Source organism: Dendropsophus ebraccatus, chromosome 10 (genome assembly GCF_027789765.1).
Source record: "Dendropsophus ebraccatus isolate aDenEbr1 chromosome 10, aDenEbr1.pat, whole genome shotgun sequence".
Lineage (NCBI taxonomy): Eukaryota > Metazoa > Chordata > Amphibia > Anura > Hylidae > Dendropsophus > Dendropsophus ebraccatus.
In genome coordinates this window covers 39,636,617-39,659,587 of record NC_091463.1, presented here as the reverse complement: position 1 = coordinate 39,659,587, position 22,971 = coordinate 39,636,617, and the positions used below count along the sequence as shown (strand labels likewise).

The 22,971-nt window shown below is 42.6% G+C and overlaps 1 protein-coding gene and 1 long non-coding RNA gene across 2 annotated transcripts; one reads left to right on the top strand and one right to left on the bottom strand.

Moving 5' to 3' along the window:
• Nucleotides 1-4,889: 4,889 nt before the first annotated feature.
• LOC138766142 (uncharacterized) lies at nt 4,890-19,680 on the top strand. Its single transcript, XR_011358682.1, has 3 exons — nt 4,890-5,004; nt 6,368-6,454; nt 19,409-19,680. It is a non-coding gene; the product is annotated as an uncharacterized lncRNA (long non-coding RNA).
• Nucleotides 6,352-22,799, bottom strand: ARR3 (arrestin 3). Its single transcript, XM_069943503.1, has 16 exons — nt 22,783-22,799; nt 21,221-21,251; nt 21,063-21,123; nt 20,933-20,977; nt 19,710-19,906; nt 19,564-19,623; nt 19,184-19,251; nt 18,380-18,515; nt 15,802-15,886; nt 15,441-15,513; nt 13,310-13,447; nt 13,046-13,129; nt 12,173-12,196; nt 11,994-12,046; nt 7,720-7,729; nt 6,352-6,563 (listed from the first exon to the last, which is right to left on the bottom strand). Exons 1-16 carry the CDS (start codon nt 22,797-22,799, stop codon nt 6,470-6,472), a joined length of 1,176 nt encoding a protein of 391 aa, XP_069799604.1. The 3' UTR covers nt 6,352-6,469.
• Nucleotides 22,800-22,971: the final 172 nt, after the last annotated feature.

Sequence of the window (22,971 nt, the reverse complement as noted above, 5' to 3'; positions counted from 1 at the left end):
GGTGCTGATTTTTTTGCATTCTGTTTCTGTGTTTTGTTTTGTAGTGTGTGAACACTGGTTATTTGCTCACCTTGAGAGACACACCCGACTTTACCTGCTGAGTTCTGTCTGCCCATGTCAGGGTTAATCTGTGTTTTGGTTCTGCTGTGACTGACAGGTCTTCCTGCCAGTGGATCTGTTTTGTTCTCAGCTGTCTGTGCTTGGAGTTCAGGGGGATGGTCCAATTATGTTCTGGATCAGAACCCTGGCCTCCTATATAACTACCTCAGTCTGGGATATCTTGGCCGGATATTGAGCTTGTCTCTGCCTGGTTCTGTGTTTGCTATTCTTGCTCTGTTTATTCTGACTCTGCTTTGTATTTCTGACCTTTCCTGCTTGCTGCCTGCCCCTGACCATATTGCCTGTTTTTTGACCTTGCCTTTGGATTGTGATTTTGTACTTTTGCTGCCCGATTGTTGTGACCCGGACTGTCGACCATTCTTTATTGTGTTTTGTCTGTCTGTCTTGTCCTTGTGTCCCACCTAGCCAGTACAGGGACTGACGCCCAGTTGCTCGCCGCCATCTTAGGGCGGATTGTGGCAAGTAGGTAGAGGACAGTGGGCGGGGCTGAGCTTAGGGCTCACTGTGTTGTCTTGTCCTGCTGTCCGGTTCCTGACAGAATATCCGGCCTAAAAATTTTTTACTCCTTACCTGAGGCTAGTATGGACTCAGCACAGGAGTTGTCTGCCCACTTTGAGGGTCTTGCGGCCCTCGTTTCTGAGCTGGCCAAGCAAGTTCAGTTATTAGCCCAGCAGCTACCAGCTACCACTCCTGACACCCCAGTGGTCACGCTCAAGGAGCCTGACAAGTGTGCAGGGGACCTGAACACATATCTGACATTTAAAGAAGCTTGGGTTAGTCACCCCACCCCTAGCTCCTTTGAAGAGGCCATTTCCCTGGCGATTTTTATCAATCGCACGCTAAGGGATCATAATGAAAATAGACCATGCCATGACCACCCCTGTGTCATTGATGTTCCTTCCTCTGTCCCCTCTAAACCTTTGCCTTCTATAACTTGTCCTCTGGTCACCCTGGAGGAACCTCCGGAACTGGGCAAAATTAATAGATCCCTGGCCCGCAAAGAACACAGAAGAAGGAATGGACTCTGTTTTTATTGTGGCGAAAGTGGACACTACATCAGCTTTTGTGCCAAGCGTCCCTCGAGGCCAGATCATCAGCGTCCAGGTGACTACCAGGAGGGTCATCTGGGCGCCCAGGTGGGTGTAGTTAGTGTGTGTCCCGCCGAGGATACCAAGTCTGCTGATTTGTGTAAGGTGGAAATTGGCTCTGTATATCCTGGTGATTGTGCCATATCTGTGTCTTCATGTAATGCTGAAATTGGCTCTGTGTCTGGTACCGATTTGAGCGGTTATGGGAGATCTGTCAGGAGACCAGTTGTCAATCACTTGGAGTCTGATTCTGATGAATGGGAGACGGACGATGAGATCTCTAGCGATGTTGAGACATGTATTGTAAGAGGTCTGTTTCCTCCAAGGTCTGGTTCGTCTGGTGAGGGTCCTGAGGCCCCTCATAAAAGGGGGGGTACTGTCAGGATGGTATCTTTGCGGAGCGTCATGCGTCCCTCTGCTCATGCTGTGCGGCCGAGAAGGTGCTGATTTTTTTGCATTCTGTTTCTGTGTTTTGTTTTGTAGTGTGTGAACACTGGTTATTTGCTCACCTTGAGAGACACACCCGACTTTACCTGCTGAGTTCTGTCTGCCCATGTCAGGGTTAATCTGTGTTTTGGTTCTGCTGTGACTGACAGGTCTTCCTGCCAGTGGATCTGTTTTGTTCTCAGCTGTCTGTGCTTGGAGTTCAGGGGGATGGTCCAATTATGTTCTGGATCAGAACCCTGGCCTCCTATATAACTACCTCAGTCTGGGATATCTTGGCGGGATATTGAGCTTGTCTCTGCCTGGTTCTGTGTTTGCTATTCTGACTCTGCTTTGTATTTCTGACCTTTCCTGCTTGCTGCCTGCCCCTGACCATACTGCCTGTTTGACCTTGCCTTTGGATTGTGATTTTGTACTTTTGCTGCCCGATTGTTGTGACCCGGACTGTCGACCATTCTTTATTGTGTTTTGTCTGTCTGTCTTGTCCTTGTGTCCCACCTAGCCAGTGCAGGGACTGAAGCCCAGTTGCTCGCCGCCATCTTAGGGCGGATTGTGGCAAATAGGTAGAGGACAGTGGGCGGGGCTGAGCTTAGGGCTCACTGTGTTGTCTTGTCCTGCTGTCCGGTTCCTGACACATCTCTTCTGAACCTGCCAGACAAACATCTTAGGCTCCGCACTTTTACAACAACTTCCACTTTTTTGTGTCATGTGTAGTGAAGTCAGTAGGTATGTGGGTTGCCCCCTGTATGTAGGATCCCCTGCTGTGCCCCCATATAGTAATAATCCCCCTGTGCTTCCCCCCATAGTAATAATCCCTCCCTGTGCTCTGCCCCATAGTAATAATCCCCCCTGTGCTCCCCCCATAGTAATAATCCCCCTGTGCTCTATCCCCATAGTAATAATCCCACCTGTTCTCCCCCCATAGTAATAATCCCCCTGTGCTCTATCCCCATAGTATTAATCCCACCTGTTCTCCCCCATAGTAATAATCCCCGTTGTGCTCCCCCATAGTAATAATCCCCCTGTGCTCTATCCCCATAGTAATAATCCCACCTGTTCTCCCCCATAGTAATAATCCCCCCTGTGCTCCCCCCATAGTAATAATCCCCCTGTGCTCTATCCCCATAGTAATAATCCCCCAGTGCCCCCCCATAGTAATAATCCCCCCTGTGCTCCCCCTTATAGTACTAATCCCCCTGTGCAGTACAGATAGTAATAGCCCCATACAGGATAGCCTTCTCCCCGTGTAGCCCCCCATGGTATAGACCCACTGTGTAGCCCCCCATAGTAATGCCCTCCCCTCGGGTAGACCCCCAAAGTATAGCCTAGCCCCCCAAAGTGTATCCAAGTAGCCCCCATAGTATAGCCCTCCCCCTGAGTAGCCCCCCATAGTATAGTTCTCCCCCCGAGTAGCCCCCCCATCCCCCCCCCCGTGTAGCCTTCCATACTATTGGCCCCATTGTAGCCCCCACATTCTAGCAGTTATGAGAAGAAAAAAAAATACACTCACCTCTCCTGGATCCTGCGGCAGCGTCTCCCTCTGTCTGGCAGCTGATCTTGTAAGTACAGTAAGCTTCCGGCACAGGCAGACTGTCACACACCTGCCCGGAAGCTCACTGCTGTAGCCCTGCAGCGCCCGGACTTCTCTCCTCAGCAGCGGTCATGTGATCACGTCACATGTCCACTGCCAAACAGAAGAGAGAAGTCCGGGCGCTGCGGGGCTACAGCAGTGAGCTTCCGGGCAGTTGTGTGACAGTCTGCCTGTGCCGGAAGCTCATTGTACTAGATCTGGCTGCCTGGAGGGACCGGCCCAGGGGGCGCATGCCGGGCGGGGTGGCGGCGATCTGGGCAGCAGATGGGGAGGGCGGCCAGCGCCCCCTAGCTGTCGGCGCCCTGTGCGGTCGCCCGGCCCGCCCGCCACTAGAAACGGCCCTGGGTTCCTGTGCCAAACAATACCCTGGGTGGGTTTTTGGTTTTCTGTGATAACTAAAAAAAAAATTATCAATGTAAATTGCAAACTTACTTTATTTAGATTTTGGTAAAATGACAGGTACACTTTAATTCTTTATTCTGGGTAGCGACTGGTCCTAAAAACTAGACAGTGCCAGTGTAAGGGATTAGGCCAAAATCTGCGTAGTCAGCAAGCGGGGTTAACAATGGAAGGATCAGCACAGTATCAGGGATGAGCTGGTGGAGGAAGAATAATTAGCAGCACATTGGCCCTTTAAATCTAGGGGGTGAGGGCGCCCACCTAAGAGGCAAGAGCAGGAACTGCATCGAAGCCAGAAGCATAAAGTCCAGGCCAAAAGAAGAAAGAGTGCCAGAAGACAAAAGCTACCATAGACTATGTGGCAGAGGGGCCGGGCCCGTAGCAGCAGCTGCACAGACCAGATCAGGACTCTGTAGACAATATTGGAATGACAGTTCAATTCAGTTTTTCCAGCTCTTGATCATGTCATGTCTAGAGATTACTGGATTAAGCCTACGATGTTGAATGCCTTAAAGGGGTAGTGCGGTGTTTAAAAATTATTCACTAAATAACACACATTACAAAGTTATACAACTTTGTAATGTGTGTTATGTAAGTGATTGGCCCCCTTACCCATGTCCCCCCACCCCCGGAAGTGTGGTGCAGCATAACTGTGCTCAGCCAATCGCGGCTGAGCAGCTGATGATGCGGCAGAGGGGGGCCGGCATAAGGGACGGCTGGAGCGGTCTGGCCGGCCCCCAGAAGATGATGTCGTTAGACCCATGATGGCGGCCGGGTGAGTAGACTGCACCACACTTCCGGGGGTGTGGGGAGACGGGGAAGGGGGCCATTCACTTACATAACACACATAACAAAGTTGTAAAACTTTGTAATGTGTGTTATTTGGTGAATGATTTTTAAACGCCACACTACCCCTTTAAACTCCCTGTCAAGCATAGTGGAGGTTCCTTTATGGTTTGGGGTGCGATATCATGGCACTCTTTAGGTCTGACAGCCCTCTTGAAGGTAAAGTATTAGCCTAGTATTACATGGACCAGCTGGTTTTCGCAAAAATCAACATTTTGTCAACATTGATTAATTTCTAAATCCCCTCCCCTTGAATCCACTGCTCTGTTAATGGTCACAATCATAAAACATCCAGGCTTTTCACCATTCCCAAACCACAATACTCTCCCTGCCATGCTTCATAGTTGGGATGAGGTTTTGGTGTTGGTGTGCAGTGTTCTTTTTTTCCTTCTAAGGGTATGTTGCCACTGCGGAATACTTACGGAGACTTCAAGCGGACACGTCAATTATTTGGGAGCGGATGGTGGAATTCGCTAACGAATATGTTAGGATATGGACAGGATGACACAAGGACAGGTGAGCCCTGAAGCTGGCACCCGCCCCACTGTCCCTGCCTACTTGCCTCAGAAGCCTGAAATGGCAACGGAAAACTGGACAGCAAAACCCTGTACTCAACTAGGTGCAAGACAGACACAATAAGGAAATGTCAGAGGTCAGGGTAAATAACACACGAGCAGCGCAGTACAATACAGAATCTAAAGGGGTAGTCAGATTACCAGAAAATCAATGCAGGAAATTATGCTAGGTCAAGATACACTAGTAAACTAGGCACTATCTCAGGCAAGGGACAATTGAATGGGGAGGATACTTATGAAGCCTGGAGTCCCAACCCCAGGACACATAGCACAGATTCACTGGTGGTGGCGGCTGCAAATCACATTTAGCAAGACCCAGATCAGACAGCCCTGGCTGTGGCATAATGAATGGATGCTGACGCGCCCCCAGCAACCAGTCCGGATGCTAGGAACGCCGTCAGCATTGCTTACCTGTTTGTTTCATAATCCTGTCCCCTACCACTTTCTGGTTGAGCAGTTCCTCAGTACTATAATTCCAGAATGCATTGCTTTCCCTAAGCTCTCCATCACTGCCCTTCCATCCTGCCTACTCTCCTCCCACAGCACTCCCGCTTAGTGCTGCTGCAGAACATTTATGTACACAGCAGACTATACAGCAGTTTTACCTATTTTGAATATATATCTTAGCTATAATATCTCAGCTCATCTTTACTGTAATCCTGACTGTGTGATAAAGAGGACGCTGTTAAGTGATATCTACAGAACAGAAAGTCTCTTCAGTAAAACTGAAAATTAAAAGAAGAGCATCACCAAAATTCTTAGTACATTAACCTTGATTACTAGGTAATTCTCAGATGATATCTTGTGTGATGTCTTGATGTTATGATGTCTGGTGTATTGTGCGGTTTGTCGAGTTTTCTGTAGGTCTTTTACAGTAACCCATCCTCACCTCTCAGGGTTGTTCTTTGTACTCTTGGACGGATCCTAACTGCATGACCACTACTATACAGAAACGCTTTGTGTCCGTTATTTAATGAGCAAAGTACCCACACTTCCACTCATATATCACAACACCTTTTGCCAAGTAGCTCTAGAAGACAACATTACTATAGAGGTTTAATTACATTTTTCTCCTTGTACTATGGATGTTACTCCGTATACTCAATACCAGTGCCATTGTTTGTGTACTACTAGTTTAGATAACATTCACACCACATTTCATTAGTAACGCAGAATGCCATGTACGTCCTTGTTATCTTCATGCCTACCATAGATAGTGAATATACAAGACAATCAAACGGAAAATCACATTTTATTTTATTCTTTTTTGTTTTTGCAATTTTCTCGCTGATATAAACATATAGAAACGCACTAACTGATGCTAATGGTGTAAATGATGGCTACTGGTTTCTGATGACTTGGACAGAAAGGGACAAGACTTTCATAAATAAGTAAGTGGAATCATGTCAACTTTTGTCTGCTTCCTCCTTTTCATCGTCATCATCTTGTTCTCCTTGCAGCTTTTGCCTTGCAAACTCCTCAATCACCACGTCCTCTGCACTGTAATTAAACGACAGCTTAAGATTAGATGGATGTGAATTAAAGGGACAGGATTTCATTAGCAGAGCTGCAAAACCAATGTAGTGGGAACTAAAGGGACTGGAGATCTTATGCACTCTTTTTCCGGGGTCAATTTACTGCTTTACACTCGTCATTTTACCGCTTTCTCATTCTTTTTGCAGTAACCTTGTAACCACACAGTTTTTTTCCCCCAGAAAAATTGAAGAAAAAAACATAGCGTTGTAAATGAAAAATTGCTGTGTTTAGATGTTGGATGAAAGTCAGTATGTATTTTTCCTCACTTGTGGTGCACTTGTTGTGAGACAGTTTTCCAAAAATGTAGAATACTCTTGGTTTGGCATTTTTCCCCCCATTGGCCATGTTCACATGACGTTTTTTCCTTTCCATTTAATATTTTTTAAAATGACATCCGTCATTTTGAGGTCAAAATGAAGTCAAGTATTTTGCGTTATAATTTTACATTATTTTACTTCAGGTGGACTAATTGGCCTTTAATTGAAAAGTCCATTGAATTTAATAGTAAGGACGTTGAAAAGACGGAGAAAAAAGATCTGTGTGCGAGCTAAAAAATAATGTCCGTTGTTTGCAAAAGTTGTCATGTTCATTATGTTGTCAGGATCATTATTTTGACGTCCGCGCAAACAACGTCTGTTATTTATTACACTGTGTGCATTGGGTGGCCGCAATTCCATTGACGTCAATGCATTCCATTAAGGTCAATTAAAAAGCAGTAATAACTGATGTTATTTTAAAAAAGAAAAAGCTGATGCCTTTTCACTTTTTATTTTTTACTTAATATAAACATAGCCATTTAGTGACATTTTTCTCTGATATACTTCCATGGCTTTCTTCCTGCCATGTCTATGACATGTCAGAAGTTGTTGTTTTATATTTTAAAAGACAGGTACATTTTAAACTTAAAAAAGATTTTTTTTCTTTCAAATCAACTAGTGACAGAAAGTTATATAGATTCTTAAATTACTTCTATTTAAAAATCTCAAGTGTTCCATTACTTATCAGCTGCTGTATGTCCTGCAGGAACGGGTGTATTCTTTCCAGTCTGACACAGCACTTTCTGCTGCCACCTCTGTCTGTGACAAACAATCCAGAGCAGTAGCAATTCCCCATAGAAAACCTCTCCTGCTCTGGACAGTTCCTGACATGGACAGAGGCGGCATCAGAGAGCACTGTGTCAGACTGAAAAGAAAATAACATTTCCTGCAGGGAACTGGAAGACTTAAGATTTTTAAATAGAAGTAAATATATCTATATAACTTTCTGAAACAAGATAGAAAACCATTTTGCCAGAGTACCCATTTAACTTAAAAAATAAATACATAAAAAATATATATACTGTACCATTAAAATTTCTTACAGAAAAGCCTATGCAAACATCAAGTATGCTATGTCACATATTCCTCTTACCATGTAGAAACTGTAGGTGTCCAGGATACAAAAAGAAGAGAAACACATACAAGGTTATTATAGTATCATAGTAAAATTCATTTATTTCAGCATCAAACTGAGCTGACTGGTGCTGGTTTACCAGATTACCAGATAGACTAGATCCGGGTTGTCCAGCATTCCTAAATCACAGACCCCTAATCAAATAAATGATACCATAGTACCTATAGCTATAACAGTACACTATGCTTCACTTTAAAGCAGAGTGTGAGTGCAATGCAATGTAGTCTGGTCTTGTAGAATTCTTCATTATGATGAACATCTGTGCTAGAATGAAAAATTATCAAACTTTCCTGGTTTCCCAATGCTATATTACAGGAGTTTCATGTTACATAATATATTCTTATTTCTTCTTATTTTACTTGAATTTCTTGCCATATTCCTGTGTTTCTGCATTGACCACATAGTATATGCAAATCTGCCTTTGTGATGTGTTTCTCCAAAGGGCCCAGAGAAGATTGAAACATTGCATGATGGAATAAACAGGATTGTTTTTGCTCCTTCTACTGATCATTTTTCACATTGGATACAGCTCAGGATTAGGCAGTGGGGAATCAGGGGCAGGGGAGTACAGTTTGTTTTTTATATACATAGATCAGTCACATTTACCTAAAAAAGGATTTCCCAGACAACCCTTTTTGTAAGTGAATAAGATACAGAAGTCCACCATAGGGATTCAGGTGTGCAGAAAGAGTGAATCATTGATCACTTGAGACTAGTAAACTATAATGTACTTATGAATCTTGTTTCAATAAAGTAGAGCACTGGTTCTTCAGGGCCCTTGTACTGAATTTCACATAAGTCATTTTTACAGTAGAGGTGTTAATCTACTTCTCCTGCTCAAAGATAAATGAAACAACAGCACATCTATACCTGAATAAGGTTATAGGCAAGATTTGTAGAATTCTTTGCCCCCCCCCCCCCCCCCCATTATTATACCAAGCCCCTTTCAGGTAGGATTACAGGTTCCCAGTGGCGAAACAAATTTCTTTGGTATTAAGACTATGAATAACTAAAAATAACTTAAATGCTATTCTTTGTGAAATGTTCTCATCCATTCACAGTGACCAGATTGATGCTGAAAAACTATTAGTTGTCAAATTGGTTAAATTAGTTCACTAGCATTATATACAGTGGATCTTGAAAGTTTGTGAACCCTTCAGAATTTTCTGAATAAATTTGATCTAAAACTTCATCATATTTACACACAAGTTTTGGAAGTAGAAATGAATAAAAATATAAGACAATGTAATTTATCCAATATCACATATCTGCGAGCGGCAAAAGTAAGTAAACCTTTAGGGATCTGGCATGACCCCCCTTCCCCCTAATGCAAAAGTTAAGGCCCTATTACACCAACAGATCTGACATCAGATTATCTGCCAAAGATTTAAAGCCAAAGCCAGGAGTGGATTTGAAAAGAGGAGAAATCCAGTCTTTCCTTTATGACCTATTCTCTGTTTATAGTCTGTTCCTGGGTTTGGCTTCAAATCTTTGCCAGATAATCTGTCGTAAGATCTGTTGGTGTAATAGGGCCTTAAATGTCCTATTACACAAAGTGATTATTAGCTGTATTCGGCTGAAATTGTTTCATGTCAGCTGATCATTGTCTTTCCTCAGGCTGAAACACAAACGATCAGCTAAGCAACAATTTGCTGCCATCGGGCAGCGCACTGATTGGCTGAGTGGGACGTCCAGACACCGTAAACCCACCCTAAATGTTTCTGCACATTGCCCTTTCTCTATACAAAAGAGGTTAAACTCTAATATGTTTTAGGGATTCCTCCAATGAACTGCTCGCTTCATTTCCTTCCACAATATTTCTTTTGGATTAGGGTCAGGACTTTGACTTTTAAGGGGTTAGCTATTTTATAGTAAAATTATTAATTGTACTGTATTAGTGAGTGTACTCATTGCCCTTACTGACAGTGTACTTCACGGCACTGATATCGGATGCCGCTACCACATACTGTGCTGTGCTGCTCATTATACTATACTGGGCTAATTTGTCTGATTGTGGATTAGTGAATGGTTTTGTAACCTTTTCCAGCCTGATAACCATCAACAACTCCTCTTCTGATCCACAGAAATCTCCTTAGTCCATGCCATCACACACTTCCACCAACGTGTTGGGAAGATTAGACTTTGATTCCTGCCGAATAAAGTAGGTCGCCTACTCACACCTGTTTGTCATCCCATTGATGGAAAACATCTGTTTAATTTTACCTTCAAATTATCGTCCAATCCTAAAGCTGTGTTACCACGTTTGCAATTCCAACTGTATTCCAAACCACTCCTCTATTTCTTCAGCAATGTTGCTGGGATTATTGGTAACAGTGTGGTAAAAAAGTGGGTTTTGGCCACATTCGGGATTTCAAATGTGGGAACGCGACCTAAGGGGTTCACATACTTTGCCCACTCATAAATATGTAATATTGGATCAGTTTTCTCAAAAAATATTCTCAAACTTTGAAGCACCACCGTACATATGTGTAAACTGCGTACCAGGTGTACTATGATGTACTTAGGAATGGTTTTTACATTCTTAGGGGTTTCTATGTGCATCTGTTTCATATTACCAAGAAGAACAGAACAAGACATCCATTAAATCTAAGCCTGGAGATCAAATAGAGCAAGTGATGCAGCTAATTGTAATAGTCTAGTAGTGGATATGGGCTAACACTGTAAAACTGTACATACACTATATAGAGTGTAATCATATACAACCCATCTAGGTTACAGTAACACTTTCAATAGGCCATTCTATCTTCTTTCTAAACTGTGTTGTAACCAGGGCCGGATTAAAGGGAGGGCACCCAGGGCATGTGCCCCAGGGCCTCCACCACTTGGGGGCCCCCACTAGCCTGAACACGGAAGCAGGGTTCTGGGTTCAAGCTGGTGGATCTATAGCAACCCCCAGCAGAACCCAAACGGTGGGGGCCATGGGGCTGGTGGTCAGGTAGGGGCCGGGAGGCGGCAGAATTAACAATTGCGTTGCCCCATGCTGTGCCACACAGGAAAGCCCCAGAGATTAAAGCTCCCTCACCTGCTTCTCCAGGATATTGCTGAACTTGTCCCTCCAAAAGAAACTTGCTCTAATGCTTTTAGAGGGACAAGTTCAACCACATCCAGGAGAAGCACATGCAGGAGCTCTGATCTCCTGTGTGGCAGAGCGGCACACATCTTCTCCTGCAGGCTGCGCAATTACATCATTTCGATGAGGGGTATGTGCTCAACAGGTTGGTGGAGGGAAAAAATGGAGGACCCCCAACAAAATTGCTGCCCAGGACCTCCACCAACCTTAATCCGGCCCTGGTTGTAACCTGTATGTATACCCCGAAACAGCTGTCTGTGGATGGATACCTTGCTGACGTGGTTTCCTTGACTAGAGAACGCCTTTGGCTTGGTTGTTCCTTCCCGGAGGGAAGGTCTGGCTAGTTTACTGACGTCGAGACATGTGATGGTGTCTCTGCAGTATTCTTTTGCATATTTGATTTCCCAGGGGGCAATGTTCTAGAATACACTGATGTTGAGACACGTGATGGTGTCTCTGCGGCGTTTTGGTAGATCTCCCTGAGGTCAACCAGCGTCCTTTTGCATGCATTTACTAGTCATTGCTCCCACTAGCCAGAAACCTACTCCACACTGATGAGGGGCAAAAACCCTGAAACAGCTGTCTGTGGATGGATACCTTGCTGACGTGGTTTCCTTGACTGGAGAACGCCTTTGGCTTGGTTGTTCCTTCCCGGAGGGAAGGTCTGGCTAGTTCACTGACGTCGAGACATGTGATGGTGTCTCTGCAGTGTTCTTTTGCATATTTGATTTCCCAGGGGGCAATGTTCTAGAATACACTGACGTTGAGACACGTGATGGTGTCTCTGCGGTGTTTTGGTTGATCTCCCTGAGGTCAACCAGCGTCCTTTTGTAACCTGTATGTAGACTCACCCTCAGCTGGTTTTGGATGCATCAGAATAAGAGGTAGTTCCACCCCGACATCACTAGAGAAAAAGAAGTATATATTACAGTCGTGTACACACGCAGGCCCATGCAGCAGAACTTATTATGTGATAGATAAACAACATAAAATTACAATCAGGTAGTCTTTTTACTCTGATTATAGTTACCTTGAGGTAAGTTCTCCTAGAATCCTGCAAATTAAAAAAATAAAATATTAGTTCTTGTACATGGCAGTATCAGTTTATACTTATGTTGGCCAGACGTGCTGCTTGCAGCAGGTTCTGGGGATGTATGGGGGCCTCACAACTCTCCAAATGAGGTGGAGATAGGGGTCGGACTTCATGGTACTTATAGGAAAGACAAGAGAAATAACTATTCTCAACAATGATTCGGCTGACAGTTCTTAAAGTCAAATATGTTAGAATCCAATGACAGCAGGCGTTAGGGGACTTCACGGCTGCCTCCATCCACTTTCCACTGTCCATCAATTATGCAAAAAAGGTCAGGTTTGACTGACATTAACCTAATGTGTATGGCCACCTTAAAGACATAGTCTAATCTGATTATGGAATTCTGAGTTAATAATCCTGAGCAATTAGCCAGAGAGGTGAGTGTCTCTATGAAGGACATGATGTATTCATGCTTTATACGGAAAACCAATTACTTTAAGGGATGCCACTAAAAATAACTTCTGACGTGTCATTTGGCATGTCAAAAGCTATTGATCACTGGGAGAAAGCACTGTAGCCGCACCATTCACTCCCTAGCCGTATCTCCCAAATGGCCAATTCTAACAATGGATGTCTATGAGACTACATTGTCAGAATTAGTGGCCCCCCGGGGAGTGGATCATTCTGCTGCGGCACTCTCTTCCTGGCTATATCTCCTGATCACAGCAGGTTTCAGCAGTGAGACCTGCTTTTATCAATAACTTTTGACGTGTCTCATGACATGTCAAAAGTTATTTTTAGTGACAGGTACTCTTTAAAGCTGGGCTTTGTGATATTCAGTTTCCCTTATAATGTTTTTTGATTACGTACCCGCCTCTGGATGCCATCAAATTTATTTTGACTTTGTAAGATACCAGTATGCCCATCACCTCCTTGTCCATTCCCGGGCGCAAACTAGAAAAAAAATGATACAAACAACAATATAAATTATTGGTATCTGTATACTATAGAGTCATTGTTAGGCGTATAAAATCTTGATGGGTAAAACTCATACAGGAAACTGCATTACTTGTTTTGCAATAATCAGACATCAAGCGAGGTCTGTGATAATGCAGATAATAGGTATACATTTACGTTGTACTTGATGCCAGGTTAGTGTCCCCATGCTTCAATTTGCCGTCAAGTGCCAAACCGCGCTTCTCCCGGTTATTTGCCAGTAACGGTGTCACTGAATAGGTTCGTGAGAATGATGAATTTGCCGCTACAGTATCACTATGGAGAAAGAGAAGAAGCAAAAATGCCCCTGTAAGTCATATATATCAAATAACAGCCATATATTTGCCACACAATACTTCCATTCATTCAATGCCTGAACCCCAGAAATTACAATTCATTGCCTTGTATGAGTGCCATGTAGAAAAGCTGTCGTCCTGTATTTTATTACTGCCTAATGTATCTGTATTCTGTGTTTATTGCATTTATAGTATGTGTATTTTGAATAAATTATTAAAGTTCCTTTGAATTATTGGTTCACTTTACAAGTTTGTGATGTCTTTCACCTGTTCACAGTGGTGTCTTCAGATCACATTCAGGCTGGGTTCACACACAGTATATTTTAGGCAGTATTTGGTCCTCATGTCAGGTCCTCATAGCAACCAAAACCAGGAGTGGATTAAACACACAGGCTATGTTCACACAATGTTGATATTGAGTGGATGGGCGCCATATAACGGTAAATAACTGCCATTATTTGATACAACGGCCGTTGTTTTAAGATAACAGCAAATATTTGCCATTAAATGACGGCCATCCACTCAATTACAACATTATGTGAACAGAGCCTTTCTGTGCTTACAATGCACTCCTGGTTTTGGTTGCTATGAGGACCTGACATGAAATATACTGTGTGAAACCAGCCTAAGGCTGGGTTCACACTACGTATATTTGAGGCTGTATGTTTGAGGCTGTATAGCAACCAAAACAAGGAGTGGATTGAAAACACAGAAAGGCTATGTTCACATAATGTTGTAATTGAGTGGATGGCCGTCATTTAATGGCAAATATTTGCTGTTATTTTAAAACAACGGCTGTTATATTGAAATAATGGAAGTTATTTACTGTTATATGGCGGCCATCCACTCAATTTCAACATTGTGTGAACAGATCCTTTCTGGGTTTTCAATCCACTCCTGGTTTTGGTTGCTATGAGGACCTGACATGAGGACCAAATACAGCCTGAAATATACATAGTGTGAACCCAGCCTAAAGGGGTATTTTACAAAAATAATTTTTTCAGATCAACTGGTACCAGCAAATGCCAGAGATTTGTGATGTGTAGAAATCTCTGGCATGTATAAAAAAAATATCTCGTTTTCCAGTACTTATCAGCTTTTGCATGTTCTGCAGGAAGTGGTGTATTCTTTCCAGTCTGACACCATGTTCTCTGCTGCCACCTCTGCCCATGTCATGAACTGTCCAGTATAGTAGCAAATCCCCATAGAAAATCTCTCCTGATTTGCAGACTGCAAAGAATACACCACTTCCTGCAGGACATACAGCAGCTAATAAGTACTTGAAAACTTGAGATTTTTTAATAGAACTAAATTACAAATCTCTGGCACTTTCTGGCACCAGTGGATTTTAAAGAAAAAACTTTTGGGGTGGACTTCCCTTTTCAAGGCTATGTTCACACTACGTAAGTAATAATCACGGCTGTTATAACAATAGCAGTGATTACTACGGGACTTACGTAGTGCTGCATTCTAAGGAATCCCGGCCTGAGTGTACACACATAGTTTACACTCCAGCCTGGATCCCTAGCTGTGCCGCAAACAACTGACATGACATTCAGTGAATAGCGGCCACAGAGAACCTGTCAGTGCACACAATGGAGCGTGTGCACGGATGCACCCGCATCCGAATTCAGCGGCAGTGAAGATGATCTTCTCTGACACCGGCCGGGTCACGGAGCGGCCGGTGTCTCAGGCCATGTGAACATGGCCTTATATTGTAAAGGAATCATAGTTGTCATAATATTTCTAATAAAAATAGTACTACAGTAGATAAATAACACCACATGTCTGACATGTAAAATGATTATATTTATGCTCCTGTATCTACATTTAGAAATGTACCAAACTGGAGACCACCAAAAAGCCCAGCAACACTTATTATTGGTTACAAAACATCTCAGAAATGTTGCGCTGTATTTCCAGTCTTATTAATGAGGATGTGGACTCTGCACCATTGTATTCGGTTTACTCACTTCATTTCCTCGCAGCAAACAATCTTTGTGTATTTGTCCAGTGAATACAACACCACATCTGTCACCTGCTCCACTATAGGAAGATAGGAAAAGAGGAACATTGGTTTTACCATATTCCGTCCATTTACAATAAAATAAAGTATTTTAGAATACAGGAAATACTGGGAATAGAGATGGGGGTGTGGACATAGAAAGAAGGGACGAGAATAGTTTATGGGTTGGTTGTGAGGAAGAAACTTGAGAAGTTACAGGATGCACTAAAGTACTTATGTACTTGGTTAGAGTATAATTTGCAGTAAATCTTCCTTCCACATAGATAGTTCTTTTAGCTTTAGATCATATCTTATGTATATATAAATACCTGAGATCTTGATCTTTTTTACTATTTTATTGGTTGAATTGTTGATCTTCACATTGATTGTGACCGGTTCACCGTGATAATACATCTGCAATGATAGAGCAGGAAATAAATAAGAAAACCTCAAGATGTCGCTATATCTATAAATGTTGGCAGGTCAGGAGCAGCCAAACTAGGGATTGTTCCATGTTTTCTTGTTTTTTTGGAATTTTTTAGTTATCCATTAGCCCAATCCAGTAGCATCTGCTTTTACTATGTATATTCCAACGTAACAATTGTTAGTAAAACTAGAGTTGAATAAAGAACAAGAACTTGACTGTAAATAAATCAAATGTATTAATCAAGTGTCACTGATACATAAGTGCTCCTTTTTGTGCATATTGATTGTGATGTCATGTGCCAAAGTCATAGAAGGATATAGGGCGCAGCTCAGGAGCATAATGGATCTCAGTTATATGTACTACTTTGTTATACATGAAACTTATGAATTAATAGGAAACTATCTGACTTAGAAAAGGCACAGCTGGCCCTGGGACCAAACAGTAGTGTCTTTTCGGTACCAGAGACCATCATTTTAGTGTAACATAGTGAAGAAAGATAAACGGCTGCTCAATGGAGATTTAAAGTGTACCTGTTGATATAACTTTTAAAACCTAAATCAACATTAGATGTGATATAAAGCAAGTTTGCGATATACATTCATTATTTTTTTTTAGTTATCATGGAGAACACAACACTTCCTGTGTTCTGACTCTTTTTTTTTTTTTTTTTTTTTTTTTTAAGAGTCAGAAAACAGGAAGTACCCTGTTTCCAGGGCATCTGAGCGCTCACAGAGATGGCAGTCATGTGATTGATGGACACATTGAGCTGTGACTCTCTGTACTAGTCGGGACTTTATGGGGGAGATTTATGAAAGGGTGTAAATATACACCTGGTGTAAACTGCCCACAGCAGCCAGTCACAGCTCCACTTTTGTTCTACCAGAGCTGTGATTGGTTGCTGCGGGCAGTTTATACCAGGTGTATATTTACACCCTTTCATAAATCTCCCCCATGTGTAGAGTTTGAACGTTATAACGACAGGTACACTTTAAGCATTGAAAACTCAATACTTGTCTTATATATGTGCAATGGATAATAGTTAAAATATTTAGAGGGGTTATCAAGATAGGTAAAGTAAGGTTCTCCCCAATGAACTGCTGATGTGCTGCAGACGTTCTTTACCTGATCAGTGCAGTGCTGTTAAGGATTCTTTTTTTCTCCTCCACATTATCGTCATATTCGCTAATTGCCCCTTTGCTTATGAGCATTTGAGGTGTCACCCTAAGCCCGGAGCACCAGCTAGGTCCGCCCAGTCCGCCCCCTCCTGTGCCGGCCACTATGCATATATGAATATGCATAGTGGGCGGCCTGAATCAACCCCCTTGGCCCGCCGATCATGCCCCCTCCAGCCCGCCTCCTCCTATGCCACATAATGAGCTGACAGCCTGCTCCCCCTGTGTCATACCGGGACAGTGTGGAGGGAACTCTTCTGGGGCTTTAAGGCCAATCAGGAGCCCAGGACAGCCACAGTTTGCAGCTGACAGGATTGTGATCAGCACTGGGAGCCTGGGTTGAGCTTTACCATCCAGCTCCACCCAGGCTCCCAGTGCCGATCACACTCCTGTCAGCTGCAAACTCTGGCAGTGAGCATCCTAATGTCCTGGGCTCCTGATTGGCATTCAAGCCCCAGAAGAGTGCCCCCACACTTTCCCGGGCTCGGTCCCAGTATAACACCACGGGAGCAGGCTGTCAGCTCACTATGCTGCACGGGAGGGGACAGGCTGGGTGGGTCAAGGGGGTTGCTCCAGGCCACCCACTATGCATATTCATTTATGCATAGTGAGCGGCACGGGAGGGGGCGGACTGGGCGGACCTAGCCGATGCTCCGGGCTTAGGGTGACACCCCAAATGCTTTTAAGCCCCTCATTCATTGGGGAGAACCTGCTTTAATACTCCTCCTGAAGACTAACAATCTGTTCCATACTTGTTGTTATCTTATTAGTCTTCTTCCCCCAGTTATGAGTCTGCTGTCTTCTGCTCAAGACAAAAAGAACTGTGTCTGATCTGTTCTTTCCATCCTGCTCTGAACTCCCTCTTTTCCCTCCCTTCGGGGACATACATGTAAACAGTGTCCCTGGTCTGCTGTCACTGTACTCTGTGAGGCCGGAAGGGTTAATTCCAGTGAGATTGCCAGCATCTTGACCTCAGAAGGGACCACCCTCACAAGGTGCAGAGATAACCAGCCAGGGACACTGTTTAGAGCCGCATGGAGAGAACAGCTCAGACACAGTTTTCTGTGTGTTGAGCAGAAGGCAGCAGACTCAGAAAGGAGACTAATTAGATTAAAAAAAAAGTATGGAAGAGAATGTTAGTCTCCAGGAGGGGGGGATTATTGAACATTTATTTTACTTAACCGAATAACCCCTTTAAAGTCTTTGGAAACACCTTTTATTTTGGTGCAAAAAATATTTTTAATTTTACTAATATATTCCCTGTATTGATGAATGCCTGAAGAGAAGCACCAAACATATAGATGTTACCTCCTTTTCTAATGAAGCCTCCAGCTGCAGCGGTTTGTCTGACATCATGAACTGACGTGTGATTTCTGCCCGTGGGGCTGGTCCAGTGATTTCAGGGGCAAACTGGACCTTCCTAATAATAAGACGCACTAAGTTCCTAGTGGTGGTAAGAGAATATAACATTAATGCATAGATTCATAGTAAACAGCACTACTTTCTGACTATTTCATGCTAGGTTACACTTTGTAAGATAAAACCTAAAGATATTTTGAGTGAAAGTAAAGTGAAGTGAAAGTCACGGAACGGCCGGTCTCTGAAAAGATCATCCCGGCCGGTACTGCTGGATGATCTGTAGCGCCGCAGAATTCTGATGCGGGCGCGTCAGTGCGCGCCCGCATCAGAACTCCCCAGAGCACACTATGGAGCTTGCGGCTGGAGCCGCTCGCTCCATAGAGTACATTGACGGGGTACTGACATGTTAGTTTTGAAATGAAATGTTTGTTGTTATTTCATGGGCATTGCATGTATGTGCTAAAACAGATAGGTCAGGAGTGGTGACAGATCCCCTTAAAGACCATCTTATGAGACACTGGTGTTAGTAAACCCGCCTATATGTGAGATCCTGTGAATGTAGATTGAACTTCCCAAAATACTTTACTGTACTTTTCACATGTTTCTTTCAAAACTCACATTTCAAGGTACTGATGCACCATACATAATATGGTCTGTCTGATTAGTTGCTTATATTACCGTAAAAAAACAAGACACATGATATATTAGGTGATGTAGAACCTAGTTGTTACAGGAAATGAAATATAATCTTACTTTTTGTGAACCTTCTCCTCTGCATTTTCTGCACAGAAGCCTTTAACCTCAAAATCCACTCCACAGGGCTGCAAGGAGAATAAGACATGACAAGAGAAGATATAAGAGAGAAATAATATAGCTGGTGCATACACATAATATTTTCTACAGAAAGAAAAACATTATATAATGTAATAATTCTATATGTTACAAGAAAATAAAGTAAATCTCAATCATTTCCTCCAGATTTATGGGAAACTAGATGACTGCTTAATTCATGGAATGTGAAGATCTCAATGTACTTGTGTGAATCACTGAAAAGCCCAAGACGCCTGGATGATTAATAATGGAGATTGTTACAATGTGAGCAGAAAATGTTCCATATCCATTTGTGTGCTTACCTTCCCGGAATCTTCAGGTCCTGGTTGCAATGTCACTGAACATGGCAAGTTCTTGGCCATCTAAAGATTGTGAGGAAAAGGCAAAATGAGCTTTGTTGTCTTGTCCTAACTCTTGTTAATGCACTTTGGCTATTAAGATCACTTACATTAAAGGTAAAAGGAAAGGCATTGACCCCCAGTTTTGTACGCAGTTTCTCTTGTAAAGGTGTTAGTGGCTTCTTGTCTTCAGGCAATGGGGGGTACACTTGGCAGGACAGCACATACAGGTCCTTTCTAAAACTCAAGCCAATGAGCTCCATGTCATCCCGACCATAGCGGAAAGCACAGGTCAACACCACAAACACTGGAAGAATGGGAGAAATTAAGGGAATGTATCTCCTAGTCTTTCGTTTTTTTTACTGATTAGAGTCAGATAAAGGAACATGTTTTTTTTCTAATCTGTCTTATTTTACGAATGTGTTGATTGTAATATTTTTTCTGTAATCTTTCATGAGCTATTTTTTTACAGGGGGGCTTCATATATTATAGGGGTAGGGAACCTTGGCTCTCCAGCTGTTGCAAAACTACAGTTTCCATCATGCCTGGACAGCCAAAGCTAAAGCTTTGGTTGTCCAGTTATGATGGGAGTTGTAGTTTTGTAACACCTGGTGAGACAATGCTCCCTACCCCTGATCTATTGTCTTTGCTATCTACTGGTGTCACCTGTCACTGTTAGGCTATGTTCCGACAATATTCTTTTTTTTTGGAAAAGAATGGACTCTGATTGAAATGAATTCAGCGTCCCTTCTTTCCTGCAGGGACGGCATTGCATTGAATTCAATGCAATGCCATCCGCTGTTTTCCGACACTGTTATTTTAATGCCCCTTTTTTAGAACGGGTGTTAAAATAATGAGCATGCCTAAACAATAGCTGTTCATACAATGTAAAGTATGTCCGACGGTTGTACTTTACATTGAAGTGAATGGTTAATTGATTTGTGGGCACACCCAATGGTGCCCGCAAGTCAATTTAAAAAAAATATATTGTTCCTGCAGCCAGAAGTATCAGCTGCAGGAACGTGCCGAACACAGCCCAATGGCTGGCAGTATAACGTTATATGTTGTCTGAACATAGCCTAATGCTGTACAGATCACTTTCCAGCAGCCTCTTCCTTAACATCACAGACAATGCAGGAAGTCTCATCTTATTTTAAGACTAGTGGCCAAAATGAAAACTGCAAGATTAAGGGATTATTTCTTAATCTAGATAGTAAAAAAATTTTTTTTTCATAAAAACTTTTGGATTGTCACCTAGAACTGATAGTATAGCCATAGCTTAGTAATGTGTTTTAATGGTGTCAGGGCAGATCAGCTACAATATTAACTTTACCTTTCTTGTCCTTTTGATATTCTGGATCAATTAAAATGACCCCATCTGTAAAAAGAAGTGTTAGAAGGTTAGATAGAAATACTATAAACACTGCTTTTATTAATGCTACAAGGACGGTCTAACCACTGACCGACAGGCTCTACAAACTCCACATGATCCACAAAGTCCCGCCTTCCAAGATAGATTGATAACTGGAAGAAGAAGTGAACAGCTTGGTTATTGGATACCATTATTGTATGGTATTTGTAAAAAAAAAAAAAAAGATTTTACTTTGAAACATGTTCTCACCTTTCCATCAGGACTGGTCTTCTTGAAAACTCTGCAAATAAATGTAACAATACTGAGTAAGGAGGAAATGGTGCTACAACTGATCTGATGAAATATCTGCTTCTAAAACTTTTTTGAAAAGAATGGCCGTTGTTGTCGATTATAACAACGGCTCTTATTGTAAAAAAAGAATGCTCTCCATAGATTCCTATGGGGAGCAGCGGCTGCTGTGCACACAATGTAATGCACATTGGCCGCTATTCCCCTATGGCCGTGGAAATAATTTGTCAATTATTTCCAACCGGCAGACTTTGAACAATGGCCGTTGTTCACAGCCTGATCACACAATGTATCGCTGTTCTCATAGTCGAACATTGTATTTAGGTCAAAGGTGCCCGCAATTCAAATACCCATTTAGTAGTGTTCTTGCAGCCGATATGGCAGTATCGGCCACAGGAACATGTAAAAATATGCCCGTTGCTGTGCTTTAATACAACAGCTGTTGTATTTCAGTGTGTGAACATAGTTTGTATTTCAGTTTATTTGGTTCTCAGATATTTCTTTATTTTACCATTTCATATGAACCTATGTGACCTACTGTGTTCTGATATTTGAAGGGAACTCCAACCAAAACTAAATTTTACATTTCATTATGGAATCCCATATGTCACCTCTTTATTTCTATGTTGCTTCTATGCCTAGACATCAGTTAGGGTTATTGCATAGGAATAGTGTGAGGATATGTTCATAAGTTTCTAATTGCAATAAAAAGCCAGAAGGAGATCATTTATGGAGGACAAAGGAGAGACTGAGACCTCTTCTCTTTTCACATCCATTACTGGTGTTGTATCCAATAATTGCAATAAAAATCCCGAAAGTGTGAATTAGGCAAACGTAATAAGGCTTCAATGTGTCACTTAGGGTGCATTAACACTTCGGAATATGCACAGAATTTCATATATATTCCGCATGCATTTGGACACGGAATCTGCTTGAAATTACGCACATATTCCATAGTGTGAATTCGCTCAAAATTCCACCCATTTCATTTTTCTGTTGTGTTGAATGGGCTTTCCGCCCATTCGTTTACGCTTGGAATTTCCGACATGTCAACTCTTTGGGCGGATTCCACTAGAGGAGTCCTATAGAAGTCAATTGGGCTTGAATTCTGCTTGAATTCCACTCAAATTATGTCCAAATTCTGCCAGAGATGAACAGGCGAGAAATTAAAGCAGAAAACTTTCCTCTTTAATTCCTCAGCCATTCCTCAGTGTGAATGCACCTTTATACAGACATTAGAACTCCCTGTATGATGAACATACAGGGAGTTACATTTCCTGTTCCACACAGGCTTAGTACAGGGCAGGACACAATCTCTTCTCACAGTGGTGATGCTGGGACATATCACATTGTGATAATGGAGAAGATGACAGGTCAATCTCACAAAGCAATCACAATGTCCTTCCCAGCAGGTAGAGATGACACTGGCTCTAGCTATCTATATGATGCTGGATGGACGAATAGGTTGAGGTAAGAGGTTAAGTTATGGCAAATTGTGTTTCTCTTCGACATCTTCAACTTACTTGGAACCGTCTGCCATATTGAATTAGACCTGTGAAATATAACAAAAGAAAAATGAGTCTGTTTAAAAATGAAGTGCAATGCACAATTTATAACCATACATACACATACAAGAGAGTTAAAGGGGAACTATCCAGCAGGTTAGATGAATCGCTGGGGATGCTGAGGAGGAAGGTATGTTTGTTACCTTC